A 27,624-nucleotide genomic window follows, 5' to 3' on the forward strand; every position below is an offset into this window, starting at 1 on the left:
ATCATTTCTCTGTCAGGAAGCAAAACTACAAAACGGTGGCATCTGACTCCCAGGAGCCTCTCCTCCTCCTCAAGAAAAAGATGACAGGCACAAAGCATTGTGGTATTAGAACAATGGCAAACATCTGAGTCAACCTGAAAAGACTTATATCTGTCTTGTATAACATGCAGAAGTGATGAAATTCTCAGTCCCACACCCAACTGGGCATCACTTGGGTCCTGGTACATCCCTCTTCCCACTCCGGAAGTGGTCCTTAAAGTGCTAACCTGAGAACTGGGACTGCTCAATGCTGGACCAGTTGAGCCGGTTCACCATTTTGAAGCTTTCCTTTAAGGAGTCGATATTGGAGCACCAGTCTGGAGGGAAGGCTACGGGAGAGAAAGGCGGCAGTGAGCTAGGGCCGGAGAGAGCAGTCAACACGTGCGAGTCTCTCACCTCGACCCACCCGGCTTAACAGCTGCACCACCTAGAGAGCTGAGGCCACTCCCTCACTGGGGATTCAGGAATGGTAGTGACCTGTCCTTTTAGCAGGCCAGTTCACAGGCAAATATGCAAACCAATGCTAATTCATCTATGACTATGAACAGGAAACAGTGAGACCCCCCCCCCGACCTCAATCCCCCACAGTACAGGGCTTTATGAAGCGACTTCCATTGGCTGAGATGAGGGAAGAGGGTAAGAGACTGAGCCTAAAGGACCAGCTGCTAGATTTTCCACCCATGGCTCCTCCACGCCAGCAGGACAGAGTTCACTCACCCTCCTCCCAGCTTCCTCTGTCCCCTCCGTGCTCACCAAAGCCAGTGCTGTTGATGGGCGCCTGGCTCTGTGCTTGCTGCTGCGGTGGCTGCTGGGCAGGGTGGGAATGGTGCTGATGAGGGTGGTAGCCACCGTGCTGCAGTGGCGGGGGATGCATGGCCATCACAGCGGGGGGGCCATAGCCTTCGGCTCCGGCTTGTTTTCCCCCTGGGGTAGTACAACCATCAGGGCTTGGGGTATGCAGTGGAGGGGCACCCCCTACAGTTGAGGGGCCCTGTGCGGGTGCTTGTGGCTGCTGTGGCTGTGACTGTTGGGGCGGCTGCTGCTGCTGCTGTTGCTGCTGCTGCTGAGGTGGAGGTTGCTGGTACATGTAGTAGTTGTTAGAAGGCGGCATGTCTCCCAGGAGTGAGGAAAACCCTGCCGGGGAGGAGGAAATAGGGAAGTGATTTGAGCTGGACAGTTTCACTAAATAGCATCTTCTCTCAGGAAGAGAGCTCGGGCAGAAGAGTTGAAAGGACAAGAACATAATCTGTGACCGTGAGGACCCTGTGTCCTCCTAGAAGATAACTGACCAGAAAATCAGTTAGGTTATGGGAAAGCTTTGACGCACTGGTGACCACAGAAATATTAATAAGAATTTTTAAAAAACCTCCATTGGTGACCTTTAATGCTACTTTTAGGGGGGACTTATGTATAGGGCTGGGATCAGTTTCAAAGGAAGTCACATGGCAGACGAAATTAGAGAAATAAATTATAATGGCTTGCTCTGCCCGATCGGCTCTGCAGGCCTCTGCGGCTCTGCTTTCTCATATTCACGATCAGGTAATGCAGCTTGGGTGGGAAGCAGCATCTGGACTGGTTAACCTCTCCAGCGACTGGGCAAGGAAGAGCTAACCTGGACAGTGGCGAACACAGCAGCACATAACCCTAAAGTCTCCACCACTCAACCAGCTCTCAAAATCATTAAGTTCCTTAAACATTAGCAGGTATTTTTCTTAAATTGTGTTTTCTGGGTGGGAAGCGGTAGCACTCGCCTTTAATCCCAGCACCCGGGAGGCAGAAGCAGGAGGATCTCTGTGAGTTCAAGGCCAGCCTGGTCTATAGAGACCCTGCTGCGATGAAAAGAGAAGGGAGAGAAGGGAACAGGGAAGGAGAATGGCAGCGGAGGCCTGGAAGGAGAGAGGAGCGGAGAGGAGAAGAAACTCACAACACATCAGCAGGTTCTGAAAGGGGCTCAACCCAAGTTTACATTTTCTCTCTGCTGGGATGACAGACCTCAGACGGAAGAGTTAATATGATGGAGGCCCTTGTGCCCCTCATCATTATGCCTAGTCCACGCTGCCTACAATGGATGACCCAATATACAGGAAGACCTGACGCCTCCCTTGAACCCCCAGCTCTACCAATACATCTTCTTCTTTAGGAATATATGAACTGGGGCTGGAAAGATGGCTCAGTGGGGTAACGTGCTTGCTGTGCACTTGTGAGATGCAGTGTTCGGATCCCCAACACCTATGTGAATGCTGGGACGGTGTACAGACACTGTAATCCCAGTACTCAGGGGGCAGAGAGAGGAGGGTCCCAGAGCAAGGTGACTAGCCCTGGGTTCACCTGATGTTGATCTCAGAACTCCACAAGCATACACATTTTACACATTTACACAGACACACAGACAGACACAGACACATTTGAATATTCAAATGCAAAAACATACACATGCAAAAACATGTGCATGAGTGTGCAATTGTGTGTATCTGTGTGTGTAGTTGCTTTTTTGGTCAACTTTACATAAGCTAGGGTCATTTGAAAAGAAGGAGTATCAATGAGGAAATGCCTCCATCAGATTGGGTATGCAGGCATTTCTGTGGGTCATTTTTTTAATTGATGATTGAAGTGGGAGGGCCCTGACCACAGTGGGTAGCGCCATCCCTGGGCAAGGGGTTAAGAAAGCAGGCTGAAGCTGGGCATGGCAGCACACACCTTTAATTCCAGCGCTCAAGAGATGGAGGCAGGCAGACCTCTTTGAATTCCAGGCCAGCCTGATCTACATAGTAAGTTCTAAGACAGCCAGGGCTACATAAAGAAACCCTGTCTCAAAAAGAAAAAGAAAGAAAATAGGCTGAGCAAGCCATGGGAAGTCAGTCAGTAAGTGGCACTGCCCACGGCCTCTGCTTCAGTTCCTGCCTGACCTCTCGAGGTATCCACCTTTCAGTCCTGGTCTGTAGCACAGCAACAGGAAGCAAACCAGAATACTGTACAGATACAAGCACAGCAGAGCGCCGGGCCACACCATCTCAGGAGGCCACCCAATAAGGACTTTTAAGTAGTTCTCACTCAACAACTGTGGAAATTTGCAAATGGGCAGGATATCAGCTGCTGTTGAGAAATTACTAGGTATTCATTGTGCTGGGAATGGTAAAGTGTGGTGGAGACTAAAGGAGAGGTGCTCACCGCTGAGCGATGTATGCGGAAACGGTGTCAGGAGCCAATTTCCTCCTAAAATCATTACAGGAACCATCACCCTGGGGAGTCTGCAGAGAACCCCACACCCCTAATTGTGTTAAGAATGGTTCTATTGACAGAGCCTACCCCACACCCAAATTGGCTGTTAATGAGAGCTATCTGTTAGCGGAACCCACCCCGCATTCTAAACTATCTAGGGAGCTAGGTGTGTCAACTTCCAGACCTACAGTGGCCTGACTGAAGATAACCTGCTGCCTACGTGACCAACTCGGACCATGTGACCAACGTGAACCACGCGGCAAGAGCCCAGAACCCTGTGCCCATCCCCCAACTCTTTACTCTATATAAAGCTATACCCCATCTGTAATAAACGGAGGCTCTGACAAACCTTGCATGGCCTTCTTCCTCTCTCCTAGCCCATATCTTCCAGGTAGTGCCTCTCCGTGACCCTGGAATAACTGAACCGCCAGGCGGGCTACTAACCCTAGACTAAGTAGCCCGCCAAGGCAATCAACAAAACGGAATTCATAGGGAATGATAGCATGTCTGGGAAATTCACTCAGCTATTCCCACTTCGAAACAAGCTCCGTGGCAAATACAAAAAAAAAGTTAAGTGACAGAAGCCAGGGGTTTGTTATTTATCCACTCTGCTATGGTATCTGTTTGAAATATTTTAAAATAAAAAACACACTAGCTTTAATCCTGGCACTCAGGAGGCAGAGGCAGGGGGATCTCCCTGAGTTCAAGGCCAGGCTAGTCTACAGAAAGGGGTTCAGGACAAAAACGTTCATAGTGGGGCTCTGTCTCAAAGGAAATAGCCATAATAATGAAGTGCTAGGGGCTGAAGGTGAGGTTCAGTTGGCTGCCCCAGCCATAGCTCAGTGTTTGCTCTGATTGTATTCAGTCCTGGTTCCCATCCTAACACTTAAACCAGATATGTAACAGAACACACCTGTAATCCCAGCACTCAGGAGAGAGAAGGATCAGAAATTCAAAGTCATCCTCGGCTAGACTGTCCCAAACTCAAGACCAGCCTGAGACATCTGCCATTATGTCTCAATCTCACTAACTAACTAGAAAGAAAAGCAAGTTATTTACTTTAATAAAGCGGAAGGATTCTTTGGGCAAGGATACTACCACTGCCCCCTAGTGGTCATACTCTGAGTGACTGGCTCACAGCCCATTGCTATCCCAGAACTAGAGGTGTGGCACAGTGGTGCAGCACAAACACACACACACACACACACACACACACACACACACACACACACACGACCCGAGGTTGGATCCCCAGTACTGAGGGAGGGGGGTGAGGGAAATCGCTGCCTTTGGATGATCATCTAGTTTATTTTCTGAAGATAATAACCCAATCAGCTGTCTGGCACCAAAGAGTTTTAGTCCTTGTGTTTCCTCTGACCAGTGACCAGTTTCATATATTAAAACAAGAAACTGGGGGCTGGCAAGATGGCATATTCCGCTAAATGTATCTGCTGCCAAGCACAACCCAAGTTTGATCCCTGGGACATATATGGTAGAAGAGAACTGAGTCCCACACGTCTGTCCTGACAACATGTGCCATGGCATGTACAGTTCACGTGCAGGCATGTGCGCGCGCGTGCGCACACACACACACACACACACACACACACACACACACACACACACACACTAAAATGCATTTTTTTTTTTTTTTGGTTTTTCGAGACAGGGTTTTTCTGTGGCTTTGGAGCCTGTCCTGGAACTAGCTCTGTAGACCAGGCTGGTCTCGAACTCACAGAGATCCCTGCCTCTGCCTCCTGAGTGCTGGGATTAAAGGCATGCACCACCAACGCCCGGCTTAAAATGCAATTTTAAAAACAACCAAAAGACTGAAACCAGAAGAGGAGAGAATGTTACCACTTATTTGACAATATAAAGAGCCTTTAATCCCAGAACTCAGAAGCAAAGCCAGGCAGATCTCTGCGAGTTTGAGGCCAGCCTGATCTACACAGTGAGCTCCAGACAAGCCAGGAATACATAGAGAGACCTAGTGTCAAAGAAAAATAGGAAAGACAGAAAAGAAACCTAAGGCCGTCACGCGCCTGTCCTGGCTGCAGACTCACCGTGCTGTGAGGAGGAGGAGGAGGACCTCTCCAGCATGGACTTGTAGAGGTTGCGGAAGGACCAGCTGAGGTCCTGAAAGTTGATCTCTGAGTAGGAGAATTTGAAGTCAGGGTTGGTGTTGTAGAGGGGAGGGGCGCCCTCTGTGCTTTCGCGGCCTGGAGCCCCTGCTGCCACAGCTCCACCATCCACAGACCCCGGGCCCTACAGAAACAGGTAAGGATGATGATCTAAGGCCCTTCTGAAGCAGTACAACCCTCCAAAGGCCACCAGCCACCAGGCTCTCAGGCCCATCCCGGTCACCTTCTCCAGCTGACCAGTTTCTCACCTGCTCTTCCTGCTCTGGTGGGCTCATGTCTTGAATCTGACCTCTTTATTGTCACTACCCATTTCTTCTCTATGACCCTTCCCCTGGGTCCCCTTGCCTTCCTGTCCCGGCTGCAGCTTTCCCGGCTCTATGACCCTTCCCCAGGGTCCCCTTGCCTTCCTGTCCCGGCTCTATGACCCTTCCCCTGGGTCCCCTTGCCTTCCTGTCACGGCTCTATGACCCTTCCCCTGGGTCCCCTTGCCTTCCTGTCACGGCTCTATGACCCTTCCCCTGGGTCCCCTTGCCTTCCTGTCCCGGCTGCAGCTTTCCCGGCTCTATGACCCTTCCCCAGGGTCCCCTTGCCTTCCTGTCCCGGCTGCAGCTTTCCTGGCTCTTGTTCTTTTCACCACCTATTTTCCTGATTTGCTCAGAATTCTGCCATTCTTCATCCGTCCATCTGGTTCCCTCCCCTTCCTTCTTTCTCAGTTTCCCTCCCTAGTATATCATGGGTCCTTAGCACAGAGCTGTGAACAGGGCAGTATCCGAACCTACTCAGCCATCCATCAACTGCCCTGTGCCCGTGGCCCGATTCCTACCTGGCTGTAGCTGGCCATGGAAGAGGGGCTCTGCAGTGACATCTGAGGAGTCCCCTCATGAGGCAGTGAGGTTTCTCCACTCCCTGGAACACCTCCCCGGGGGCTTTTGCTGGCCTCCTGTTCTGGGGAGTCTTGGGGCAGCTGAGAATTATAAAAAAAAGAGAGAGAGATAAATCTATATGCAGGGGTGAAACACCTACCTTTGTCCACGCCTTTGTCTCCCCTTTGCTATTAACCCACACCTACCACAGAAATGACTAACATCCAAGAAAGGGATGTCCCAAAGAGGGAAGCACTTACGTCATCATCTGGAGGGTGCCTTCTCTTCCGGGATATGTCAGGGCAGGTGTCAATTGTCCAATAAGAGCCCTGGAAGGAGAACCCAAGCCCACCAAGAAGAAACGTATTACCTACAGAAGTTCCTGTGGAAACAGGTGCTCAGGAAGCTTCTCACAGTCGTGCAGGGAATGGGGCGGGGCTGGGAAAAGTAACTCAGTGCCAGAAAGCTTGCCTAGCATGGACAACGCCTCAAATTGGATTCCCCGGCAGAGAAGAGAAGAAGGAAGTGAGATCAAGCAAGGAGGAGGAGCAAGAGAAAGAGAAGAGAGAAAAGCACAGTGCTGGACATCCAGACAGAAGCCGAGGGAGCAGAGGACCAGTGAGGAACGGATCTGTCCTCAAAGTCACTGAGCAGAGCAAACAGTAGCTTCAAGTGTTCCAACGGGGCAGAAGAACAATGGTAGCTATGTCATTGAACTGGAAATGGCCAGAAAAAAACAACCTTTTCCCCTTATGGGCTGAGGCAAAAGTCCAGTGGGCTTTAGCATCTGTCAAATGGGGAGAATGCCCCCTCCTCCTTTCTCCCTTTGGTAGGTAAAACCTGAAGACTTTGCATAGAAAAGACTTTGCTTCCAAAAAGATAGTAAGCAAACTGGGTATGTTGGCACACACCTGTAATCCCAGCACTCAGGAGGAACTGATGCAGGAGGATGGTAAATTCAAGCCAGCCTGGGCTATACAGTGAGCTAGTCTCAAAAAAAAAAAAAAAGGTGACGAGCTAACATTTTACGTGTAGGAACAAGTGCCACTCAAGGGAGTAGCAGCCTGGGCTACAGAGTGAGATTATCTCAGAAAAATAAAACAGGCTGGGCATAGCAGCACATGCCTTTGTTAATTATTTAGCTTTTGCTTTTTAAGATGGAATTTCTCTATAAGGCCTTCGCTATCCTGGAACTCTCTACATAGACCAGGCTGGCCTTGTACTCACAGACATCCACCTGTCTCTGCCTCCTGAGTGCTAGGATTAATGGTGTGCATCACAATACCCACCTTGGTATATGCCTTTAATCCCCCCACTCAAATCTCCGAGTTGGGGGCTAGCTATTAAGTTCCAGGCCTACACAGTAAGACTCTATCTTAAAACATAAGATGATGTGGGAGTGTCATATATCAATCTGTTGATTTCATTGGTTAAGCAATAAAGAAACTGCTTGGCCCTCATAGGTTAAAACATAGGTGGGAGGAGTAAACAGAACAGAATGCTGGGAGAAAGGAGCTGAGTCAGGAGTCGCCATGATTCTCCCACTCCAGGCAGACGCAGGTTAAGATCATTCCTGATAAGCCAGCTCGTGGGCTACACAGATTATAAGAAATGGGCTAGTCCAGGTGTGAGAGTTAACCGAGAAAAGGCTAGATATAATGGGCCAAGCGGTGTTTAAAAGAATACAGTTTCCGTGTAATTATTTCGGGGCATAAGCTAGAGCTAGCCATGTGGGCGGCCGGGTGCCAGGACGCAGCCCCACCGCTCTTACTACAACAATAAGAAGAAAGAAAAGAAGGAAGGATTGAGTAGGGGAGGAGGAGACAGGAAGGAAGAGGTGAGAAAGGAGGAAGGAAAGAAGGAAGGAAAGGAGAACCTCAAAATCAACTCTATCATAAACATCCCTATTAAAAACAAAAAGATTTCATTGTCTTCCTTAGTCACCCGTTCTAGTGAGGAGCCAGAAGCTTGGCAACTGTGTTCTTCCTTTGAGGAAAAACAACGATGCTTTTAAAACTAACATGGCTTCCTCTTCTAGGTAATTAGAGCAGCCACAGGACTGAGTGTCAACTACTTCGCTCTCCTTCCTTCTCCCTCTGGTTCCCCAGCATCTCACCTTCCCAGGGTCGTCCCGAGGTCTGGGCACCTTCCGGAAGCACTTGTTAAGAGAAAGGTTGTGTCGAATGGAATTCTGGGGAAGCAAAGAAGCAAGTTAGGTCTGAGCCTTGTCCAAAGGGACACAGAAGAACATACAGCAGAGTCCCAGGGCACACGCAGCAGCTCTTCACTGTACTGCTGGAAGGCCCAGAAGCCACAAAGAAAACAGGGGTGAGAAGAATCACCGAATTAACTGGAGAGAGGCAATGGCGACCAGGTGGTCTGAACGCTAATTTATGGTTTTTCAGCCTTCCTACCAAACTGACAACAGGTTCTATGCCTCAAATCAGGAGGATCGCTGAGGTCATGCCTAGCCTGGTGATAGCAAGTTCCAGGACAGTGAAGAGTTACATGGGAAGACGCTGTCTCAAAACAAACAACAACAACAACAAAAATAGCCAGACATGGTGCTCCATATCTGTAAGCCCAGCACTTAGGAGACACAGGCAATAGAGTGGCCACAAGCTAGAAGCCAGCCCGGTCTACAGTCACATGAGTTCTAGGGCAACCAGGACTGCGTGAAAAGACCATCTTTCAAAAAAGCAGCCAGAGCCGGGCGATGGTGGCGCATGCCTTTAATCCCAGCACTCGGGAGGCAGAGGCAGGCGGATCTCTGTGAGTTCAAGACCAGCCTGGTCTACAGAGCTAGTTCCAGGACAGGCTCCAAAACCACAGAGAAACCCTGTCTCAAAAAACCAAAAAAAAAAAAAAAAAAAAAAAAAGGCAGCCAGGCATAGTTGCATGCTCTTAATAAACCCTTCTCAGGAGGAAGAGACCAGGGAATCTCTGTGAGTCTGAGACCACTCTGGTTTACACAGAGTTCCATAACAGCCAGAGCTACATGGCGAGACCATGGAAGGAGGGGTGCTGATGAGTCAATGAGATGGGGTACGGGGGCAAAGTGCTTGCCACACAACCCTGGGGCACCTGATTCCTGAAACCCATATACAGACAGAAGGGAGAGGCTCAACTCTAAAGTTATCCTCCGACCTCCACATGCACATCGTGGCACAGGCCCGTGAGCACGTGCACACACACCCTATGCACATAACAACAACAACAATAATAATAATAAATTTTAAGTAGGGATTGGGAACTAGTTCAGTGGATAAAGAGTGTGGCACCCAAGCAAGAGACCTAAGTTACCTAAACTCAAATCTCTGGAATTCACATTAACTAGGTGTAACCAGGCACAGCTGTACTCCCACAGGTTTTAGGATTAGATGTGAAGTGAAGAATCCTTGGAAGAAACTGGGATTGGTGGTACATGCCTTTAATCCCAGCACTTGGGGATGCAGAGGTAGGTGGATTTCTTTGAGTTCAAGGCCAGCCTGGGCTACAGAGTGAGTTTCAGGAAAGTTGGGGCTACACAACTTTTTTTCTTGGGGAAAGAAAAAAAGAAACAAACAACAACAACAACAACAAAACATCCTGGAAGATCACACTACACAGTATGCATGTACTCACCTGTACACACATGAACACACCCACACCAACAAATAAACACCTCAAATTCATATCTACCTCTACCTCTCTTCTCAATTCCCCACAAAAAGCGAAAGAACAGTATTTTTATACTGTTTACATATATTATAACGAGAAAAATAATCCGATGCGGAGATGGCTCAGTAAGTAAAACTCCCAAGTGCAAGGACTAATTTAAATACCTGGAACCCACGTAAAGCCAGGAGCAGTAGGGTGTTCTATAATCCCAGGGTTACACACTGGGAGCACTATGTTGTCCTATAGCAAACGGGAGGCAGAGACAGCGCCCACAAGTTCACAGACCACTCCACCTGCTACACACGTGTTAACAACAAAGAGACATTGTCTCAAATGAGAGGGCAAGGACCAACACCCAAGGTTGTCTTCTGAGCTCCACGTATGCTGTGGCACACAACACCATGGTACTTTTGTACCCTCACTAACATAAAAAACACATGCAAGTGCACACACACACACAGACAAGGACTTTAAAAAAAAAAAACTCAGGAGTGAAACCAAAGCACAGACCAGCTCCGTTTTCTCAACAACACTCAGAATGACCATATCTGGAGAAAAGGAAAAGCCGTGGTACGTATGTGTTGGTATATCGAGAGATGCAGCCTAGAGGAACACAAGTACCAAGGGAAGATTGAATGCTTCCAACAGTCTCAGCTCATCATCTGGTTTGTAAGTCAACGGGAATTTATGGAGTGAGAAATGAGAAAACAACATTTAATTCCCACTCCTCCTCAACATCTGGCAAATGAGTTGCTGCTCCAAATGACTACAAGAAAGCCTGGCTTGGTACTGCAAGCCTGTCATCCCAATATTGGGCAGTCAAGACAAGAGAATCAGTAGTTCAAGGTCAGCTTCAGCTACATTTGTGAGTTCCAGGTCAGACCAGGCCAGCCGAAGCCATATGAGACATTGTCACAAAATATATAGATCTTTGGGGGATTTATTGTTTGGGTTCTTCTACTTCTTCCTCCTCCTCCTCCATCTTTTTCTTCTTTTTTGTTTGGGGGAGGGTCCCACTATGTAGCCCTAGCTGGACTGGAACTTGCTATGTAGACCAGGCTGGTCTTGAACTCAGATCCACCTATGTGTACTTCCAAAGTGCTGGGATTAAAGGTGTGTGTGACTAAACCTGGCTAAAAAATATGTAGTTTAATATCAACCTTCTTTTTGCAAGGAGGGTTCCCACTGTCTCTCCCTAACAACATCGTTGCTTGGTTAGTGAACCAGCTTTTGGTAAAGGACCTGGTTACTAGAAAGTAGTAATATACATTCAATTCTTAATATACATACAATGTTTCAAAAGACGATGACAAGGGAGCTATAGAAATTTGAAGAGTTTCCTACCAAAGCAGGAGTCATGCCTTGCATTGCTCAATGACTCAAACATTGCAGAACCACAAGAAAGACAAGAAATCAAAGACTGCCCTTTTGGGGGAACAGGACAATAAGAGGGTGTGGTAACCAACAGCATCCTGCTATCCTATAACTATACTTAATTACTTGGCATCACTAATGTTTCCATGATAAAGCTGCTGAGGTTGATTTAGACTCAAGTAAATAAAAGTAGGGGTAGAAGATAAGAGACCTTGAGTTTATATATCCCTCAGACAGGTCAGAATGAACCAGACCAGGTTATAGGAAGAAATAAAAGTAGGGGAAAGATTGCTAACGGCAAAGTACAAGCCCAGGCCGTAGAAACAATCCCACCTTCCAGCCAATGCCAGCATTCTTGTAATAGGGGAAGTTATCGCAGATCCAGCGGTAAATCTCACTGAGGGTCATCTTCTTGGCTGGCGAGGAGTTGATGGCATAGGTGATGAGGGTGGCGTAGCTGTAGCGTGGCTTGCCATCTTGGTGGACTGCTGCTTCATCTTTGCTGAGGGTGGCATTAGGATCCGTGGGAGAGCCTGGGGAACACTTTCGGCTGCCCCCTGGAGGCACAGCCTGAGAAGCGCTCCCCAGCTTCTCAATACTAGCTCGGAGAGTCAGCTGGGGCAGCCAGTCTATGGAGGTGAGGCTGCTCTCTAGGTCAGAGGCCATTGTGCTTCTGGGTTCTGTAGAGAAGACAAAGAGGGGTGGAAGGCAGATTAATTTCCTGTTTATTGGAGCCAGAACAACCCCATGTCCAATGCATAAGGCAAGCAGTTTCTTCCCATTTTAATTCCTACTCAAGAACGTTCTCCTGAGAAACCCATGATCCCAAGTGCAAGTGCCACAAGTCTCCCCCCAGATGACGGAGGGCTTCATACCCCATCTTAATGGAGAGTGTCACTACAAGGCCTCAGCAGTTGTTGACAGAATTTTCTGTCCCTCCCAGTTCCACAGACATTCAGTCCCAAAGAAACACAGAGGCCTACATTAATTATAAACTGGTTGGCCTCTTACATCTTAACCCAAAATTCTTGTCTGTGTTAGCCAAATGGCTTGGTACCTTTTATCAGTGAGGTATTCTCATCTCGCTTCCTCTGTGTCTGTGTGACGACTACAGACTGAGCCTTTCCTCTTCCCAGAATTCTACTTCCTGCCTGGCTACTGGCCAATCAATGTTTTATTAAAACAATACAAGTGACAAACCTTTACAGGGTATAAGACTGTGGGACAACGGTCTTGTACCCTGTAAAGGTTTGTCACTTGTACTGGTTTAACAAAATGCTGATTGGCCACAAGAATTATGGTTTAAGATGTAAGAGTTAGTTAATAAGAAGCCTGAGCTAATAGGCCAACCAGTTTATAATTAATATAGGCCTCTGTGTGTTTTTTTGGGACTGAACGACTGTGGGACTGGAAGGGACAAAAAAATTTTGTCAACAAATGGTACCAACATGGACAACTAAATCCACTTAAAACGTAAGACAGCTTGGGAATTAATTCTAGACATAAAAGAATAGCATTAAGCACTGCTTCTTGGTAGTAGCATTTTCTCGGGTGGACTGTTTGCTAGAGGCAAGCACCTATCACTTAAGACAAGACTTCCTGACTCAGTTATAGTTACTTGCAGGTCTTTTAAAGGCCCCGCCACAAAACAATTAAATGGTGTTTATGAGTAGCCGACAGCATTCTTCTTGGTGGTGGCAAGGACCTTGATACTCCACAGAGTTGTGGCAATAAACATGGCTCCCGCTAGTACCTCCACTGTGAAGCTAGACTCTCAGAAAGCTAAGGAATGGAGTGGATCCAGCAACCAAAGCCAGCTTTAATCCTAGCCATATCTCTTAGCAAATTAGACTCATGTGGTCAGAAAAAAAGAGATATACAGTAAAGACAGATTCAGACACACACACACAAAAAAAAAAACCAACAAACTCTAAACGGTTTAAACTGTGTTTAAAAATATAAGTAGACTTGTGAGAGAAAAAAAGTAAGAGAGTAGTCGGGTGTGGTGGCACACACCTTTAATCCCAGCACTCAGGACAGAGGCAGGCGGATCTCTGTGAGTTCAAGGACAGCCTGGTCTACAGAGTGAGTTCTAGGACAGCCAAAGATACACAGAGAAGCCCTGTCTTAAAAAAATATATATAAATAAAAAATAAAGATGGAAACTACACAGAGAGTCTGGATACTGTATATTGCTGTGTTGTCTTTGAACTGCCTGACGGCTGAGGAAGGAGCAGCTGCTAAAAGACATCTGATTATAAGTGCTGCTGGATTAATTCAACCTAGGTATTTTGACTTCAAAATTTAAGTCAAAAGATATTGACTTTGGAGAAGAGGTTTTGCTTTTGTTTCCACAGGAAATGAGAGGCTGTGGATGTATTCCAGATTAAGAAAAATCAGATTTGATCAAGGAAGACCCCCCCCTCAAAAATCTCCAATAAGAGTGGATGACCCAGATGATCCAACATTTCAGAGGACCTCTTTTGGAGTTTCTTCTGAGTTCTACATCCAGAACAGCCTCAAGACCAAGACCCCTTTGTGGCCGGGCGGTGGTGGCGCACGCCTTTAATCCCAGCACTCGGGAGACAGAGGCAGGCGGATCTCTGTGAGTTCGAGACCAGCCTGGTCTACAAGAGCTAGTTCCAGGACAGGCTCCAAAACCACAGAGAAACCCTGTCTCGAAAAACCAAAAAAAAAAAAAAAAAAAAAAGACCAAGACCCCTTTGTGGCCGGGCGGTGGTGGCACACACCTTTAATCCCAGCACTCCGGAGGCAGAGGCAGGCGGATCTCTGTGAGTTCGAGGCCATCCTGGGCTACAAGAGCTAGTTCCGGGACAGGCACCAAAGCTACAGAGAAACCCTGTCTCGAAAAAAAAAAAAGGCCCCTTTGTGCAGGACCAGATATCATACACCACAAAAGCTGAAATATTCCAATTCTCCTTAGAGCCCTACAACACAGTATTTTTAAACTCTATATAGTAAGTTTTTTTAAAAAAAAAAATCAACCCCACTTAAGCAGCAGGTAAAATTAGCTGAAGTCCATTCTCCAATTACATGACACTTGTATGTTTATATATAGCATCCAAAAGTACATAGCAATAGCACATAAAGACAGTCTGAGCAAACACAAGTATACACCAATGAAGCACACATCAACACTCTTTTAAGAGTTCCAGACTAACATCTAACATAAGGCATGCTAAGCATTTCCCAAGGGCAGGTTCCACCTGAGCTGGTCTGGGAGCACAGGGCTGCATCCTCAACTGCTCCAGAGACTGAGGCAACAGAATCACACGCTCAAGGCCTGCCTGGGCTACACAGTGAATTCACAGGCAGCCTAGGCAATGAGAGCCTGTCTCAAAATAAGAAGGCAAAGAGAGGGGAAAGAGATTGTTCAGCAGTTTAGCACACTTGTTGCTCTTGCAGAGGGTTTAGGTTCCATTCCCAAGGCGCACAACCATCTATAAACTCCAATTCTGGGGAATCCAACAACCTCTTCTGGCCTCCTAGAGTATGATGCACTCACACACACACACACACACACACACACACCACACATACATACACCCATGTAGGCAAAACACTCATCCATAAAAAACATAATAACTTTAAAAAATAAATTAAAAAACAAAAGGGGGGCCACAGAGAAACCCTGTCTCGAAAAACCAAAAAAACAAAAACAGAAAAGAGGGGGGCTGAAGGTGTAGCTCAGTGTAGAATACCTGCTTGGGGTCCTGGGTTCTGTCTCCAGCACCACAATAAATAAAGAAATAACCAAATGATGACAACCGGCAACAGCAGGATACAAGACTGTCCCAGGGACTGTGGCGCAGGCACAGAGATCACCGCATATACACGGCGTACATTACCAAACAAAGTCACACAGTGGAAACAGATTCTGAGTCCACAGCTACCCTCACACCTTTAAAGCTGCCCCTGGCAGGCTCCCGCCCACAGACACCACCAGGAAGAAGTCATCAGCGGGGACCTCCCACCTCCCAGGCCTGCTGGGCTTCACCGAGCCAGGGAGCCACCCAGATGTGTGTGCACACCGGTAACAATCAGATAGCCTGGCTAAAAATAGCCTCCGTGGGGCTAAGAGCTGGCTCCCCTTCCCCGCCCTGCTCCCTCCTTCCTTCCCAGCCAGGCACGCAGCCTGGCTGCACCTCCATGCAAACTCCTAGAGCTAGAGAGTCCGCCCACGCCTGATGTTTGCCTCCCGCCCAGCCGCCAACCAAACCGCCTAGGCTCTCACCACCAGGGAGGTGTAACTAGCTAGTGACAAGTTGGTGGAGGAAGGTGAGGAACGGGGGACAGTAGCTGTGTGGCCCGGTCTAGAAAGGCTGACAGGAACCTCTGTGTAGCCATTTGGCACTTCCGTGGAGCTGAAGCCAGGGAACCCCTAAGCTCTTGCTGTCTAACAGGTCTGTGCCTGCGCTGCTGCAGGATTCCAGCGAGCATTTCTTGCTCAGTGGTAGCAGGACAGACGGTGCTCTGCACCAGCCACGGCTACCCCTCAGAACTTGGGACGCTGGTGAGAACCCTGTTCTTCGGGTGATGTCTCTGGCAATCCAAAGCCAAAAGGTGCACAACCAGACCAGACACAGGTAAGCACGTACAGACTCACACACCTGGCGGGCCCAAACTCTGTCTTACACAGGACCCCTTAGCCTCTCTCTTAACCCCAGCACACCACATACCTTTCAGGCTCTCAACTGTAGTGTGCCATAGATACTTGCCCTTTCCCCTACAGGTCAGAATTCTGATTCATTCCCCTCCTGACCAGGTCCCACCCTGGAAATCAACCTGTACTCACATGCACCTGGCCCGGTGCTCCCCACCAGCAACACACCTAGTCCACAAAGCTGAAGGGAACATCTTCGGTAGCCCAGTCAGCAAGAGACCTAACTGCACCCAACAGTTGTTTGAGCAGAGAACAACAATGCAGCCTTGTTTGTAACTTGTACCAAGAAAGCCTGCCCATTCAGCCTTCAGCGCCAACCATTTCTTCCTAATGGTATCACCTTGCCCCAAACCTTGGAAACTTAAAAAAACAACAGGGACACATCACCACTCCAGGAAGCCACACACCTTCTAGCCTGTTGCTGGGTTAAAACATCCCAGGCTCTGGACTACAGTAGGGAGCTTGACAGTATCTGTTTCATAGCTGGATACTCTAAGATCAACAGAGACATGCCAATTAATAAATTTTCAAGGACCAAGTTCATCCCTAGAAAGGTTATTACCCTATTCCCTAGTCAGTCGGCCACTACCCTCTTCAACCTGGGGTGTATGTATGTGTATGTGTGTGTGTATCTGTGCGGGTGCGCTTACGTGCGTGTGAGTATTGAGTCTGTTGTCCACACTGGTCTCAAACTTCTGGACTCAAGCAATCCTCCTGCATCAGCTTCCCTGGGTCTACAGGGCATCAGTTCCTAGCCCCTATTATCTCCTGCTAAATAACCCGGGGAAGTCTCATCTTCAGAGCCAACATATTCAGTTATTTCCTCTAACTGCTCTAGAATGCAATCTGGAGCATGAAGGTGGATTCAAAGTGTATAGAGGCCTTACAGAACCCCTTTGACACATGCTAACCACCAGGAATTCCTGGAAGGGAAACACTCCCCGCTCTTTCTAGTTATCCTGTACCCTTCCCTCCCTGAGGTCAGACACCTTTCTCCACTCCCCTCCCAGGCAGCCCTCCCTCCAGATGCAAACCTCAGCGCTCAGGATCCATTCCAGCCTGAACTCCACAAAGCTCACAGGGCCTGGTCCTCCGGGTCTCCCAGCACTCCGCTCTTTAGTCTGGCCCACTTCCTTACCCCCTCACTTCCCCATTCGTAAAGAGCAGTGGAGATTGACTGAGCTTCCTCCATCCTATTCCCAACCCCAACACTGACTCACTAATTGCCCCTAGCCATCCCTTGCTCCCTGATGAAGTCTTCATGCCTCAGTTTCCCCCTCCAGTAAAAGAAATGAAGTCATAGCCCCTACCAAGCTTCATCCCTGGAGGGACAGGAATGACGCTAAGGCGCTCGTAGCTGCCACACATTCCACACTCCCCAAAATAATGGCACCAGGCTAGTGTCCAGGGCTATTATTAGAACAGCAAACAAGAGGTGGTTCCATTTCTCAGGCCGGCCAACCTAGTTACCCAGACCTCTCTCCAGGTGGGCCCCGTGCCACTGGGCTGAGGCAGAACCTGAGTCGGGCAGCATTCTTCTCGGCATGCTGGAAGACTGGAAGGAAAGAGAGAATCTGGGAAAGGCAGCCAAAGGGCAGGCTCCATCACATCCACAGGACAGCTAATGAAGACTTCAGTGCTGGGGAAAGGCAGAAAACAAAACAAAGGCAAACAGAACGTCTTCTCGGGAAGCCACGGCCGAAGGTACGGGACCTGTAAGCGTCACAAGAGCCTGAGCTGTTTGCTGCCCATCTTACCCAGACAGCTAATAACTGTCCTCCCCGTGGAACTCAAGCTGGGTATCCCAGGGGGATAACTTCCTGGGCTGTACCTAGTGCCAAAACTAACAGGGCAGTGGTGGAGTGTATCTCATGATCAGCCACGCTGCCTGCCTTTTCCAGCCCAGCTCCTACAGACGAGTCATTTAATGTCTCTTTATCTTAATTTCTATCTCTATAAAATAAAAATTCTAATAAGTTAGATATAGTGACTCAGCTTGTACTCTTAGCACTCTGGGAGGTTGAAGCAGGAGGATTGCTATTATTTAAGTCATCCTGAGCTGCGTAATAAACTCAAGGCCAGCCACTGAGATACAGTGAGACACTGTCTCTCACACACACACACAAATCTGAAAAGTTTTTTTTTTTTTAAATTTTGTTTGTTTTTCAAGACAGGGTTTCCCTGGGTAGCCCCAGCTACACTGGCTGGCTTCACAGATGCCCTGGAACTCACTCTGTAGCCCACGTTATCCTCAAACTCAGAGACCAGCCTGCCTTCACCTCCAGCGCTGGGATTAAAGGTGTGTGCCACGCTGACTAGCTTAAATTTCTTTTACATAAAGGTTAACTATTCCTACAACAGTTGTTGTAGAGATTATATAATATTTCTTAAGATGCCTAAAGCACTTATCAGGTGAACCTTTACTTTTAAATGAAAAAAGCAAAGAATATTAGGGGGTCCGGAGAGATGGCTCAGTGGTAAGAGCTCTGGCTCTTCCAGAGGTCCTGAGGTCAATTCCCAGCAACCACGTGGTGGCTCACAGCCACCCGTGCTAAGATCTGGAGCCACCTTCTGGCCTGCAGGCATTCGGGCAGGCAGAACACTGTATACATAATAAATAAAAATCTTTAAAGCCAGGCAGTGGGGGCACACACCTTTAATCCCAGCACTTGGGAGAGGCAAGTGAATCTCTGTGAGTTCAAGGCCAGCCTGGTCTACAAGAGCTAGTTCCCAGCTAGGCTCTAAAACTACAGAGAAACCTTGCCATGAAAAACCAACAACAACAAAAAAAAATCTTTAAAAAAAATAAAATAAAAGCCGGGCGGTGGTGGCGCACGCCTTTAATCCCAGCACTTGGGAGGCAGAGGCAGGCGGATCTCTGTGAGTTCGAGACCAGCCTGGTCTACAAGAGGCTCCAAAACCACAGAGAAACCCTGTCTCGAAAAATCAAAAAAAAAAAAAAACACAAAAAAAATAAAATAAAATAAATAAAACAAAAGACCCAAAGTTCAGTACCAAGCACCGAAGTCTAGAACACTATGGGCTGAAAAGATGGCTCAGCAGTTAAGAGCAGTGGCTGCTTTTCCAGAAGGCCTGAGTTCAATTCCCAGCACCCACATGGTGGCTCACATCTATCTGTAATTGTATAACTGTAGTCCCATGGGATGCTTCCCTCCCCTCTGGTGTGCATACTTGCAGAGAAAATACTTATATACATAAAATACTTAAGTCTTTTTTGAAAAAGAAAAGAGAATGTAGAAATTAGAGCAGAAAGTAGAGGCAGCATCAGAAAGGTCAAAGGTGCAGTGGTCGCATTGCAAGGCTGGAGCAAAGCTGCAGGCTGCAGGGACGTCCGAATTTCCAACGCAAGCTTCCTTCAAGTTCCTATCAATCCAGTCCTGGCTATGTAAGATGGGGAACCTCCAAGGATGAAGGGATGGGGAAATATCATCACTGTCTTTCAAGGGGATTTAGGTGAAAGCCTAAGATACAGTCTGGAAAACAGAACAGTCCACATCACAGTTAATCCGACCAGCCCCACACGGAGTCCTGTCCCGGCAGAGCCAGTTGAATGAGTGGGTCCGCCTGGAGCAGCTACAGGACAGTTGGCGCTGAGCCGGTCACACTGAGCCGTTCAGAAGCTGCACCCCAGCGTCTGGTGAAGTGCTGTGTAAGAAACAAACCCCGCTACACCAGACATCTGTTTTTCAAAAGGAGGCGAGGCGGTGCTAGACGTGGAAGTAAAGGACCCTCATCCTTTTTAAAACTGGAGGCACCCATGATGAGGCTCTCCTACCAGTCCCGGAAGCAACAGGCCCAACCTGAGAAAGGGCTGCCCTGCTGCCAGGGATGGCTGCCAAGAGGGGGCCGTGAGAATTCCCACTGGTGGGGGAGGGGGACGATGCTAAGGGATCCGAGAGCAGTCCAAACACAACAATGTACCCTTCTCCATGTACACACTCAAAACAGACACCGAGCTACGTTCATTTCCACTGAGAAGCATGCACATCATTGTACAGCATGGCCATCGGACCTGTCAACTCCAGCCCTGAATCACACACCGTCACTACAGAAACCTCCAGGGTCAAGTGACGGGATAGAGACTTAGGCAATCTGCTCATGGCCCATCTAGGAAGGCAGACACTGAAAACCCAAGAGGGGGAAGCCCCATACAGAAGATGAGGCACAGTCCACTGACCAGACGGGAGAGCAGGCCCGCAGGTCGTGACCTCGGGTAAAAACTCAGCTCCACTCCAGACACAGTCCAGGCTCAACCAGAAAAAGTTTCTTGGTTGTCTTTTGTCCTGCTTTCTCTAAAGATTCTAGATTTTGATGACTCCCTGAGGTAGGGTGAAAATTTTCACCACGAGGTTCCTGGGACCCAGAACTAAACAAGAGAACAGGAAGAGAGATGATGAGACCAGTAGAAGTTTTCCTGGGAGGAAACTCTTAAAAAAAACTCCGCAGAAGGTCAGACCTCCCTGGTGGTCAACTACTGCAGACAAGGTGTGTGGGGGAGGGGGATGAGACCGGTAGATGTTTTCCTTGGAGGAAGCTCTTTAAAAACTCCACGGAAGGTCAGACCTCCCTGGTGGTCAACTCGTGCAGACAAGGTGGGGGGTGGGGGGCGCTAGGAAACACTCCCTGCCTCTAAACCACAATCTGATTTTTCCGGAGGAACTGTCAGCGACTATAGAGGACTTGAGGCTGAACCAGCATCTGGGGAAGACTTCAGTCCACCAGTGTGCACTACCCTTGACAGTTTTTTCTCACCTCCGGACATGTGAATTTACCCTTCTTATGGAGGGCAGACATCCAACCTGAAGCAGGGATGTCAGAAGGGCCTCCTGGTACCCAAGATAGAGATAGATAGGTGGGGTCAGATAGACAGTCAGGCAAACAGTCATTGTCACAGACTGGAAGACCTCTGTTGGCCATTAAGCTGATGCAGGCATGCCCTAGACAAGACACGAGATGCCCCATGACTTTAAGGGCAGGTCCACTCAATAGAGAACAAGACCCAAACAGAGTGCTGTGGGATTCTGGCTGTGCTGTGTCCTGCATTCCTCACAGTAACCATGGCGTCCTTGAAACGCACCTGTTGTCTGTTCTCAGTGCAGAGAGAGCATCCACTTCTTTAGGGACCGCAAATGGCCCATTCCTTTGGTCTCCGAAACCTACCGAAAAAGCCCGTTTCTCAGAGTCTCTGTAACAACATGTGGCTTCCGGTGCAGAAGGTCCATCAGAAAACATCCCCCAGGGGACTCTACCTTCCACCGGCATGAACCCCGAGATCCACCATTTCAGCCCCCCATACTGCTGGTGCGTAAAGACCACAGAGACAAGATGCAAGAAAGCACTAACCTGCCTCCAAGGTTCCCCCAGCCACCGGAGGAAACCACCTGGTACAGAAGTCTGTGGTTGCAGGGATTCCCCTCTTCACAGGCAGGTGACGGGGCTCATCCTCTGTGACTCTTCCAGCGCCTGGCGGAGCCTCCCCAGCTGGAGCGGGGAACTCTGTCCCCCGAGGAAGAGGAGTCGGAGGAGGAGGAGGGGGAGAGGGTGGACCTACCTGGGGAAGGTGGCACACCCCCCACACCCTGCCTGCTACCCTGGGGAGGAGGGGAGGAGCCTCTCCCAGCCAGGAGTTGTCTCCTCCTCCTTGGGGGAATCCCCCTCTCCCCCAAACTGGTTCTTTCAGGGGCTGAGGGCTCTTTCCGTCTGCTGGAGATCTGAGCGGAGGGGCTCTGCCCGGGTCCACTGTCTAGGTGCACGGAAGTTGAGGGGCGAGGTCCTCCACTCTCCAGCAAACTGGAACCGATTGCTGCCGGTTCCCCGGAGAGTCCTGGCTTGTGCGTGTCAGGACGCCTCTCGGCGGTGAGTACTGGGTGGGATGCGGGGTGCCTACTCCACAGGCATGGCTCCCTTTCCCTCTGCCTCCAAAGTCCCGAACTGTCTGGAGTGCGGTGCGGAGTGGAGACGGTCTCACTCCGGGTCCTTCAAGTCCCACTACCCTTCCCGACTTCTGGGGGTCTCCTCCAGAGCCAGCGTGGGAGGGACAGCGCGTGCCCTGCGGCGATCTCTTCTGGCGGTCCCGGCAGTGGGGAGGGTCTTCCCTCCCACGGGAGAGGGAGCAGGTCCGGGCGCCGGTTGTCTCGAGGGTGGGGTCCACGCACTCTCGCTCCCGCCCGGCCGGCCTGGGCAGCAGGGTCCCGGAGGCCGCGGTCCCGGCTCCCGTCACCCGCTCTAGGGCGGCAGCGCCTCCCCAGTCGCGTCCCCGGTCCGCCGCGCTTCCCCGCGCTTGGGGCTCCCCGCGCTGCCACCAATGAAGCTCCGGCCGGCCGGTCTGGGTTCCCGGGAGCCGGCAGGCGGACGGAGAGCGTCGGGGCTCGGCTCGGGCTCGGCTCGGCTCCGCTGCAGGCCCCGGCTCCTCCCCGGCCTCGGCGCCGCGCTTCGCGCCCCTCCCCCTCCCGCCGCCGCGGCCACCGCCTCCCGGCGCGGGTTAAGGAGGAGCGCGGATCCCCGCACTCCGCGGGTCGCCGACCCTAGGCTCCCGGGCACTGCCGGTGCCAGCGTCCACGCTAACGGCCACGCAGACCTCCCATTGTACTATGATCTCCTTCTAGATGAGCATTCCCGGTTTTCTCAAACGTCTTTGATGGCTTCTCTTTCTCTTCCAGACAGCTTATAAAGGGTTATGGAGACCAGCGTGAAGTTAAAGTTTACTCTTATCCTGGAGGTCAGTGGTTGTTTCTTGGGTCAGTGGATGTATAAAAGGATAGACGAGCTTGTAGAGAAATAAGCATCGGGAGATGGAGTCTTGTGTTAGTTCTGGCTCCGTTAACTTGTGCAAGGCCCTTGTTTCTGGAGTCAGAGTCACCCAGGAGGGGACTTGGATACTCTGACCTGCCTACTAATATGGATGTCGCAGTCACCAACGGAAACGATTTGTGTGGAGATGCCCTTTAAAACCGTACATATACAAAGGGTGCAAAGTATGGTTGTTATTTTCCTTGACATGCCTATAAATTATCATTTTTGACCTTTGTGCTAAAGTCGAGCCATATTTCTAGAAAACATTTTATCCTGAGTGCCCCAGGAGGGACGGAATGTTCTCTCAGCACATCCTTCTACTCCTTACAGAATAATCTCCATTCTGGGACAGGAAATACCACCAGGGTAGCCTATCTCTTCTACCCGTCCAGTCACACGCTACATATTTCAGCCTCTGGCTTACTTTACTCCAGTTGTGTTCTAATATAAAATGATAAGGCAAAAAATTGCTTATTTAATAATTGAATTACTCAAAAAGATTGCAGTTTGACAACTACCTTTCAATAGTCATGCCATTTGTCTTCTGGCTAAATATACGCTGCTACATTAAGTTCTGTGTACATACGGTTACATCACGTGTGCAATGTGCAGGCACTAAACCTTCGCACTTCTGCGTGTGCTATCACATTTGAGTCTTCTAGCAATTCCGCATAGCACTGTCATTGTGTCTTGTGGAGCGTAACTATGGCTGGAAGATATTGTCTGTGTCTGAGTTCACATAACTCAGACTAGAACTATTTTAAGTCAGGTGTTAAACGCAAATGGCTCCAGAACCCCTAGAACATCATTGGCTTGAATGGTGAAAACATAGCCATTCTCAAATTGCCAGGAGTGAAGCCGTTTCCCTCCCTCCCCACACTCCAGTGTCCAGTTTTTAAGGATGCATTTCCTCCAGCGTGGGGGCACTCCTTGTGTTCACAGAGGAGGGTCTGGAGTTCAAGGCCAACTAGACTACCTTCTGAGACCCTGTTTTTAAAAGGAAAGAGGAAGCGACAGCGATAGCTCAGTTGGTAGAGTGTTTGCCTTGCAAGCACGAAAGCCCTGGGCTCCGATCCTAGGACCAAGGAAGCACAAGCCCTATATTGTGGCAAGTACAGTCCCAATACTGGGGAAAAGGAACCGGGAAGATCAGGAGTTCAAGGCCAGCCTGTACTACTAGTCAGTTGGGGGAGGGGGAGGTTGTTATAAGACAGGTTGCCCAGGCTGGCCTCAAACTGACTATGTAGAGGCAAAGGCAGAGGAATCTCTTGAGTTTGAGGCCAGCCTGATCTACAGAGTGGAGTTCCGGGAGAGAGAAGCATTGTCTCAAAAAAAAAAAAAAAGAAAGAAAGAAAAGAAAAAAACCTTTAAGCTTCTGATCCTGGTCTGTTGGTTCAGCGGTTAAAAGCACCTGCTCTTCCAGAGGACCCAGGTTCAATTCCCAGCACCCACATGGCAGCTCACAACTGTCTGAAGATCCAGTTGCAGGGGATCTGACACCTTCACACCAATGCATACAAAATAAAGTTAAATATACCATAAAAATATTTAAAATAAATAAATAATGTATCTCTGTGTGGGGTGCAGGTGTTCTTGGAGATCAGAGCTGGAGTGATGGTGATTGTGAGATGCCTGATTATGGTTGCTAGGATCCGAACTCGGCTTCTTGGCAAGAGCAGGACCGCTTGTAACTGCGGGGCATCTCTCCAGCCCCACGTGTCCAGTGTTAACCCGCGCATCCAGTGTTACCCGCACACAGTGTTACTAAAAGCACTGAGGCAAACATTCCACCAACTGAGCTCCATGAGACAGACCAAAAGAGCTCCACATAGTGGCCCACATCTATAATCCCCAACACTTCTGAGGCTGAGACAGGAGGGTTGTCACAAGTTTGAGGCTAGCCTAAACTCCATTCCAGGCCCAGCCTGCATCTGCATATCTTCCTGGGTGTGTGTTGGATGGTTTCTCTATAAAGTTTCAGCACTTCTGGTCTATCCCATTTGCAGGGCAGGGGTTCGAGGTAGAAGCAGTATACAATGGAAAGGCTAGGGTCTGTGAACGTGATAAATACAAAGCGTAGGCTCTCATAGAGGCTCCCATGTCCAGCACTCACTGCCTGTAACTCCAGAAGATCCGAGCACCTCTGAGGACACAGGCACTCGTGCAAGGCCCACGCGTGTACAAACTGAACCCACCTTAGATCCTCCAGCCTCTACCTCCCAAGTGCTGGGATTAAAGTTGTGTACCACCACTGCCCAGCTGGTTGTAGCATCTTTATAGAAGCAAACTAAATAAAAAAGAATTTATAGTAACTCTACATAATAGAATATTGCTTGGCGTTTCAAAGAGTCATTTTACTTCATTCCGTGTGAGCCAAAATAAATCCTTTCAAAAAATAATTTTATTTCATTTATTTATTTATTTTTGGAGCCTGTCCTGGAACTAGCTTTGTAGACCAGGCTGGCCTTGAACTCACAGAGATCCGCCTGCCTCTGCCTCCCAAGTGCTGGGATTAAAGGCGTGCACCACCACCGCCCAGCTCAGTTGCTTTAGTATGTCTGTATTTGAATAAGAAAATTACGTTTCAGGAGCTAGAGAGATGCAGTTAAGAACATTCTCTGGCAGAGGATGTGGATTCGGTTCCCAGCACCCACGTGGCAGCTCACAACACTCTGTAGCCCCAGATCTGGGGATCTGAGACCTCTTCTTTCCTCAGGCCCCTACATGCTCACAATGCATATACAAACACTCAGGCGCACACATAGAGACATAAGCTGTTTTTTAGTAAAATTACATTATAATAATTTGCCTAATGTGATCAAATAGGTATTTTTAAAATACGTTTCTAGGAGATAGATTACTCAGTGATTAAGAACACTGGCTGCTCAAAAAACAAACAAATATGTGTGATACTTATTTGTGTGTGTATATGCATGCATGGGTATAAATACACTAAGTAGTTTTTAATTTTCTTCAGTTTTTACTGTGTATATTAGTGGTTATGTGGGCTTTGCTAATGTAATGATCTGCAGTTTTCAGGGGCCAGTGAGAAGCACCTGCCAAAAAGCATGTTGACCAGAGTTGATTCCCGGAACCCACACAGTAGAAGAACCAACTCCAACATGCTGTCCTCTGACCTCCACACGTGTAGGGAGGCATGTGCGTTGTCACACATGCCCACTAAATACATGAAGAAAAAGAAGGGGAAAAGAACAGCAAGCCTGGCTTGGTTCTGTTAAGACCAAAAGCAGGAGGAGGCGCTTGCATTCCTTCCCCCTTTGCTTTCTGGTAAGGATGGTGTTGATTGGGGGGCGGGGGATCAAGAGCCTCTTTTTAGAAGGCTCAAACAGTTCAGGCGTTTGTCATGAAAGCCTGGTGACCTGAGTGTGATCCCTGGAAAGAGAACAAAGTTGTCCTCTGCCCTCCAGACGTGTGGCAACCAAGCCCCTATCCACACTCTCATCAGTTTGGTTTTGCTTTTTTCAAAATTAAAATGTAAGGATCCATCCTTCCGTAATAAGACATGTAGTTGGTTTTTAAGATTTCCAGTTTTTGCTGGGCGGTGGTGACAACTAAGGAAATAGAGGCGGGTGGCTCTCTATGAGTTCAAGGCCAGCCTGGCCTACAGAGTGAGTTCCAGGACAGGCTCCAAAGCCACAGAGAAACCCTCTTGAAAAACCTAAAAAATAAATAAAAAATGAAGATTTTTCAGTTTTTATTTTGTGTATGTGTTTTATTTTGTGTACCTGTGACGTCAGGTGTTCCCATAGTCCAGAAGAGAGCACCGGACCCCTGGAGATAGTGCAGGGGGTTGTGAGCCTCCTTGGATGCTGTGAAGTAAGCCTAGGTCCTCTGGGAGAGAGCAGTCATCCCTCCAGGCCCTGCAGTTCTCCACGAGGAATTAATGTCACTTTCCTTAGAAGCTTTTTCTTTGTCCTATTGAAAGGAGGTTTCATGTAGCCTACGCTAGTCCTGAGTCATTACATAGCAGAGGAGGTTTTTTTTTTTTTTTTTTTTTTTTGGTTTTCGGAGACAGGGTTTCTCTGTGGTTTTAGAGCCTGTCCTGGAACTAGCTCTGTAGACCAGGCTGGTCTTGAACTCACAGAGATCCGCCTGCCTCTGCCTCCCAAGTGCTGGGATTAAAGGCGTGCACCACCAGCATCCGCCTCAAATAGACGTTTTTAAAGACTAATATATTGTATGGAACGTGGTACGTGAGGCTCATGTACTCATACATCAGCTTTGAAACTTGCTAACTGAGAATTTAGGTAAATCACTACTTTTGTAACTGCTTTTTGACTCAGTTTCCTCATCAGAGAAAAAGATAATAGAATTTACTTCATAGTGTTCAGAAGCCTTACATGACTTCCTCTATGTGATAAAGGGTGAACCAGAGAGTAAAGGGCTTAAAAGACTGATCAGCCATCCACAGGGATATGAACCAAGACACACGCCCATTAATACAGGATGTGAACCTTTAGGGGGGAATTCTGATTGAAATAGGACAGTTGGTGGCCTTTAATCCCAGCACTTGGGAGTCAGAGATGGGCAGATTTCTGTGAGAGCCTGGTCTACAAGTGCTAGTTCCAAGACAGGCTGCAAAACTACAGAGAAACCCTGTGTCAAAAAACAAAAAAGAAAGATTTCAATTGATAATATCAAGAATTCAAATTTCAGCCGGTTAAAGGTGACACATGCCTTTAATTCCAGCACTCGGGAGGCCTAGGTAGATGGATCTCTGTGAGACCAGCCTGGGCTACAAAGTAAGTTCTAAGATAGCCAGAACCATTGCACACAGAAACTCTGTCTCTTTGATTCTCACTGCATAGCC

At 48.6% G+C, this 27,624-nt stretch overlaps 1 protein-coding gene and 1 long non-coding RNA gene across 4 annotated transcripts in view; one reads left to right on the forward strand and one right to left on the reverse strand.

Annotated features, from left to right (window-relative positions):
- Foxj2 (forkhead box J2) overlaps positions 1-22,398 on the reverse strand; it is a 29,013-nt gene extending 6,615 nt beyond the window's left edge. The window contains exons 1-9 of one of the 3 annotated variants that reach the window (XM_075982854.1): positions 21,345-22,398; positions 21,079-21,157; positions 11,630-11,976; positions 8,379-8,453; positions 6,523-6,591; positions 6,223-6,363; positions 5,322-5,523; positions 757-1,173; positions 267-368 (exon numbers count right to left, since the gene is read on the reverse strand). In XM_075982854.1, coding sequence (XP_075838969.1) covers positions 267-368; positions 757-1,173; positions 5,322-5,523; positions 6,223-6,363; positions 6,523-6,591; positions 8,379-8,453; positions 11,630-11,962 — 1,339 coding nt within the window. In that variant the 5' untranslated portion in view covers positions 11,963-11,976; positions 21,079-21,157; positions 21,345-22,398. The remainder of the gene's footprint in view (positions 1-266; positions 369-756; positions 1,174-5,321; positions 5,524-6,222; positions 6,364-6,522; positions 6,592-8,378; positions 8,454-11,629; positions 11,977-21,078; positions 21,158-21,344) is intronic. The other 2 variants (XM_075982853.1, XM_075982855.1) reach the window with 2 other exon arrangements.
- A 343-nt stretch (positions 22,399-22,741) lies between these two features.
- On the forward strand, positions 22,742-26,313 carry LOC142856061 (uncharacterized). The gene is made up of 2 exons (XR_012911581.1): positions 22,742-23,824; positions 23,873-26,313. It is a non-coding gene; the product is annotated as an uncharacterized LOC142856061 (long non-coding RNA).
- Positions 26,314-27,624: the final 1,311 nt, after the last annotated feature.

The sequence above is a fragment of the Microtus pennsylvanicus genome, chromosome 8 (genome assembly GCF_037038515.1).
Source record: "Microtus pennsylvanicus isolate mMicPen1 chromosome 8, mMicPen1.hap1, whole genome shotgun sequence".
NCBI classification, from domain to species: Eukaryota; Metazoa; Chordata; class Mammalia; order Rodentia; family Cricetidae; genus Microtus; species Microtus pennsylvanicus.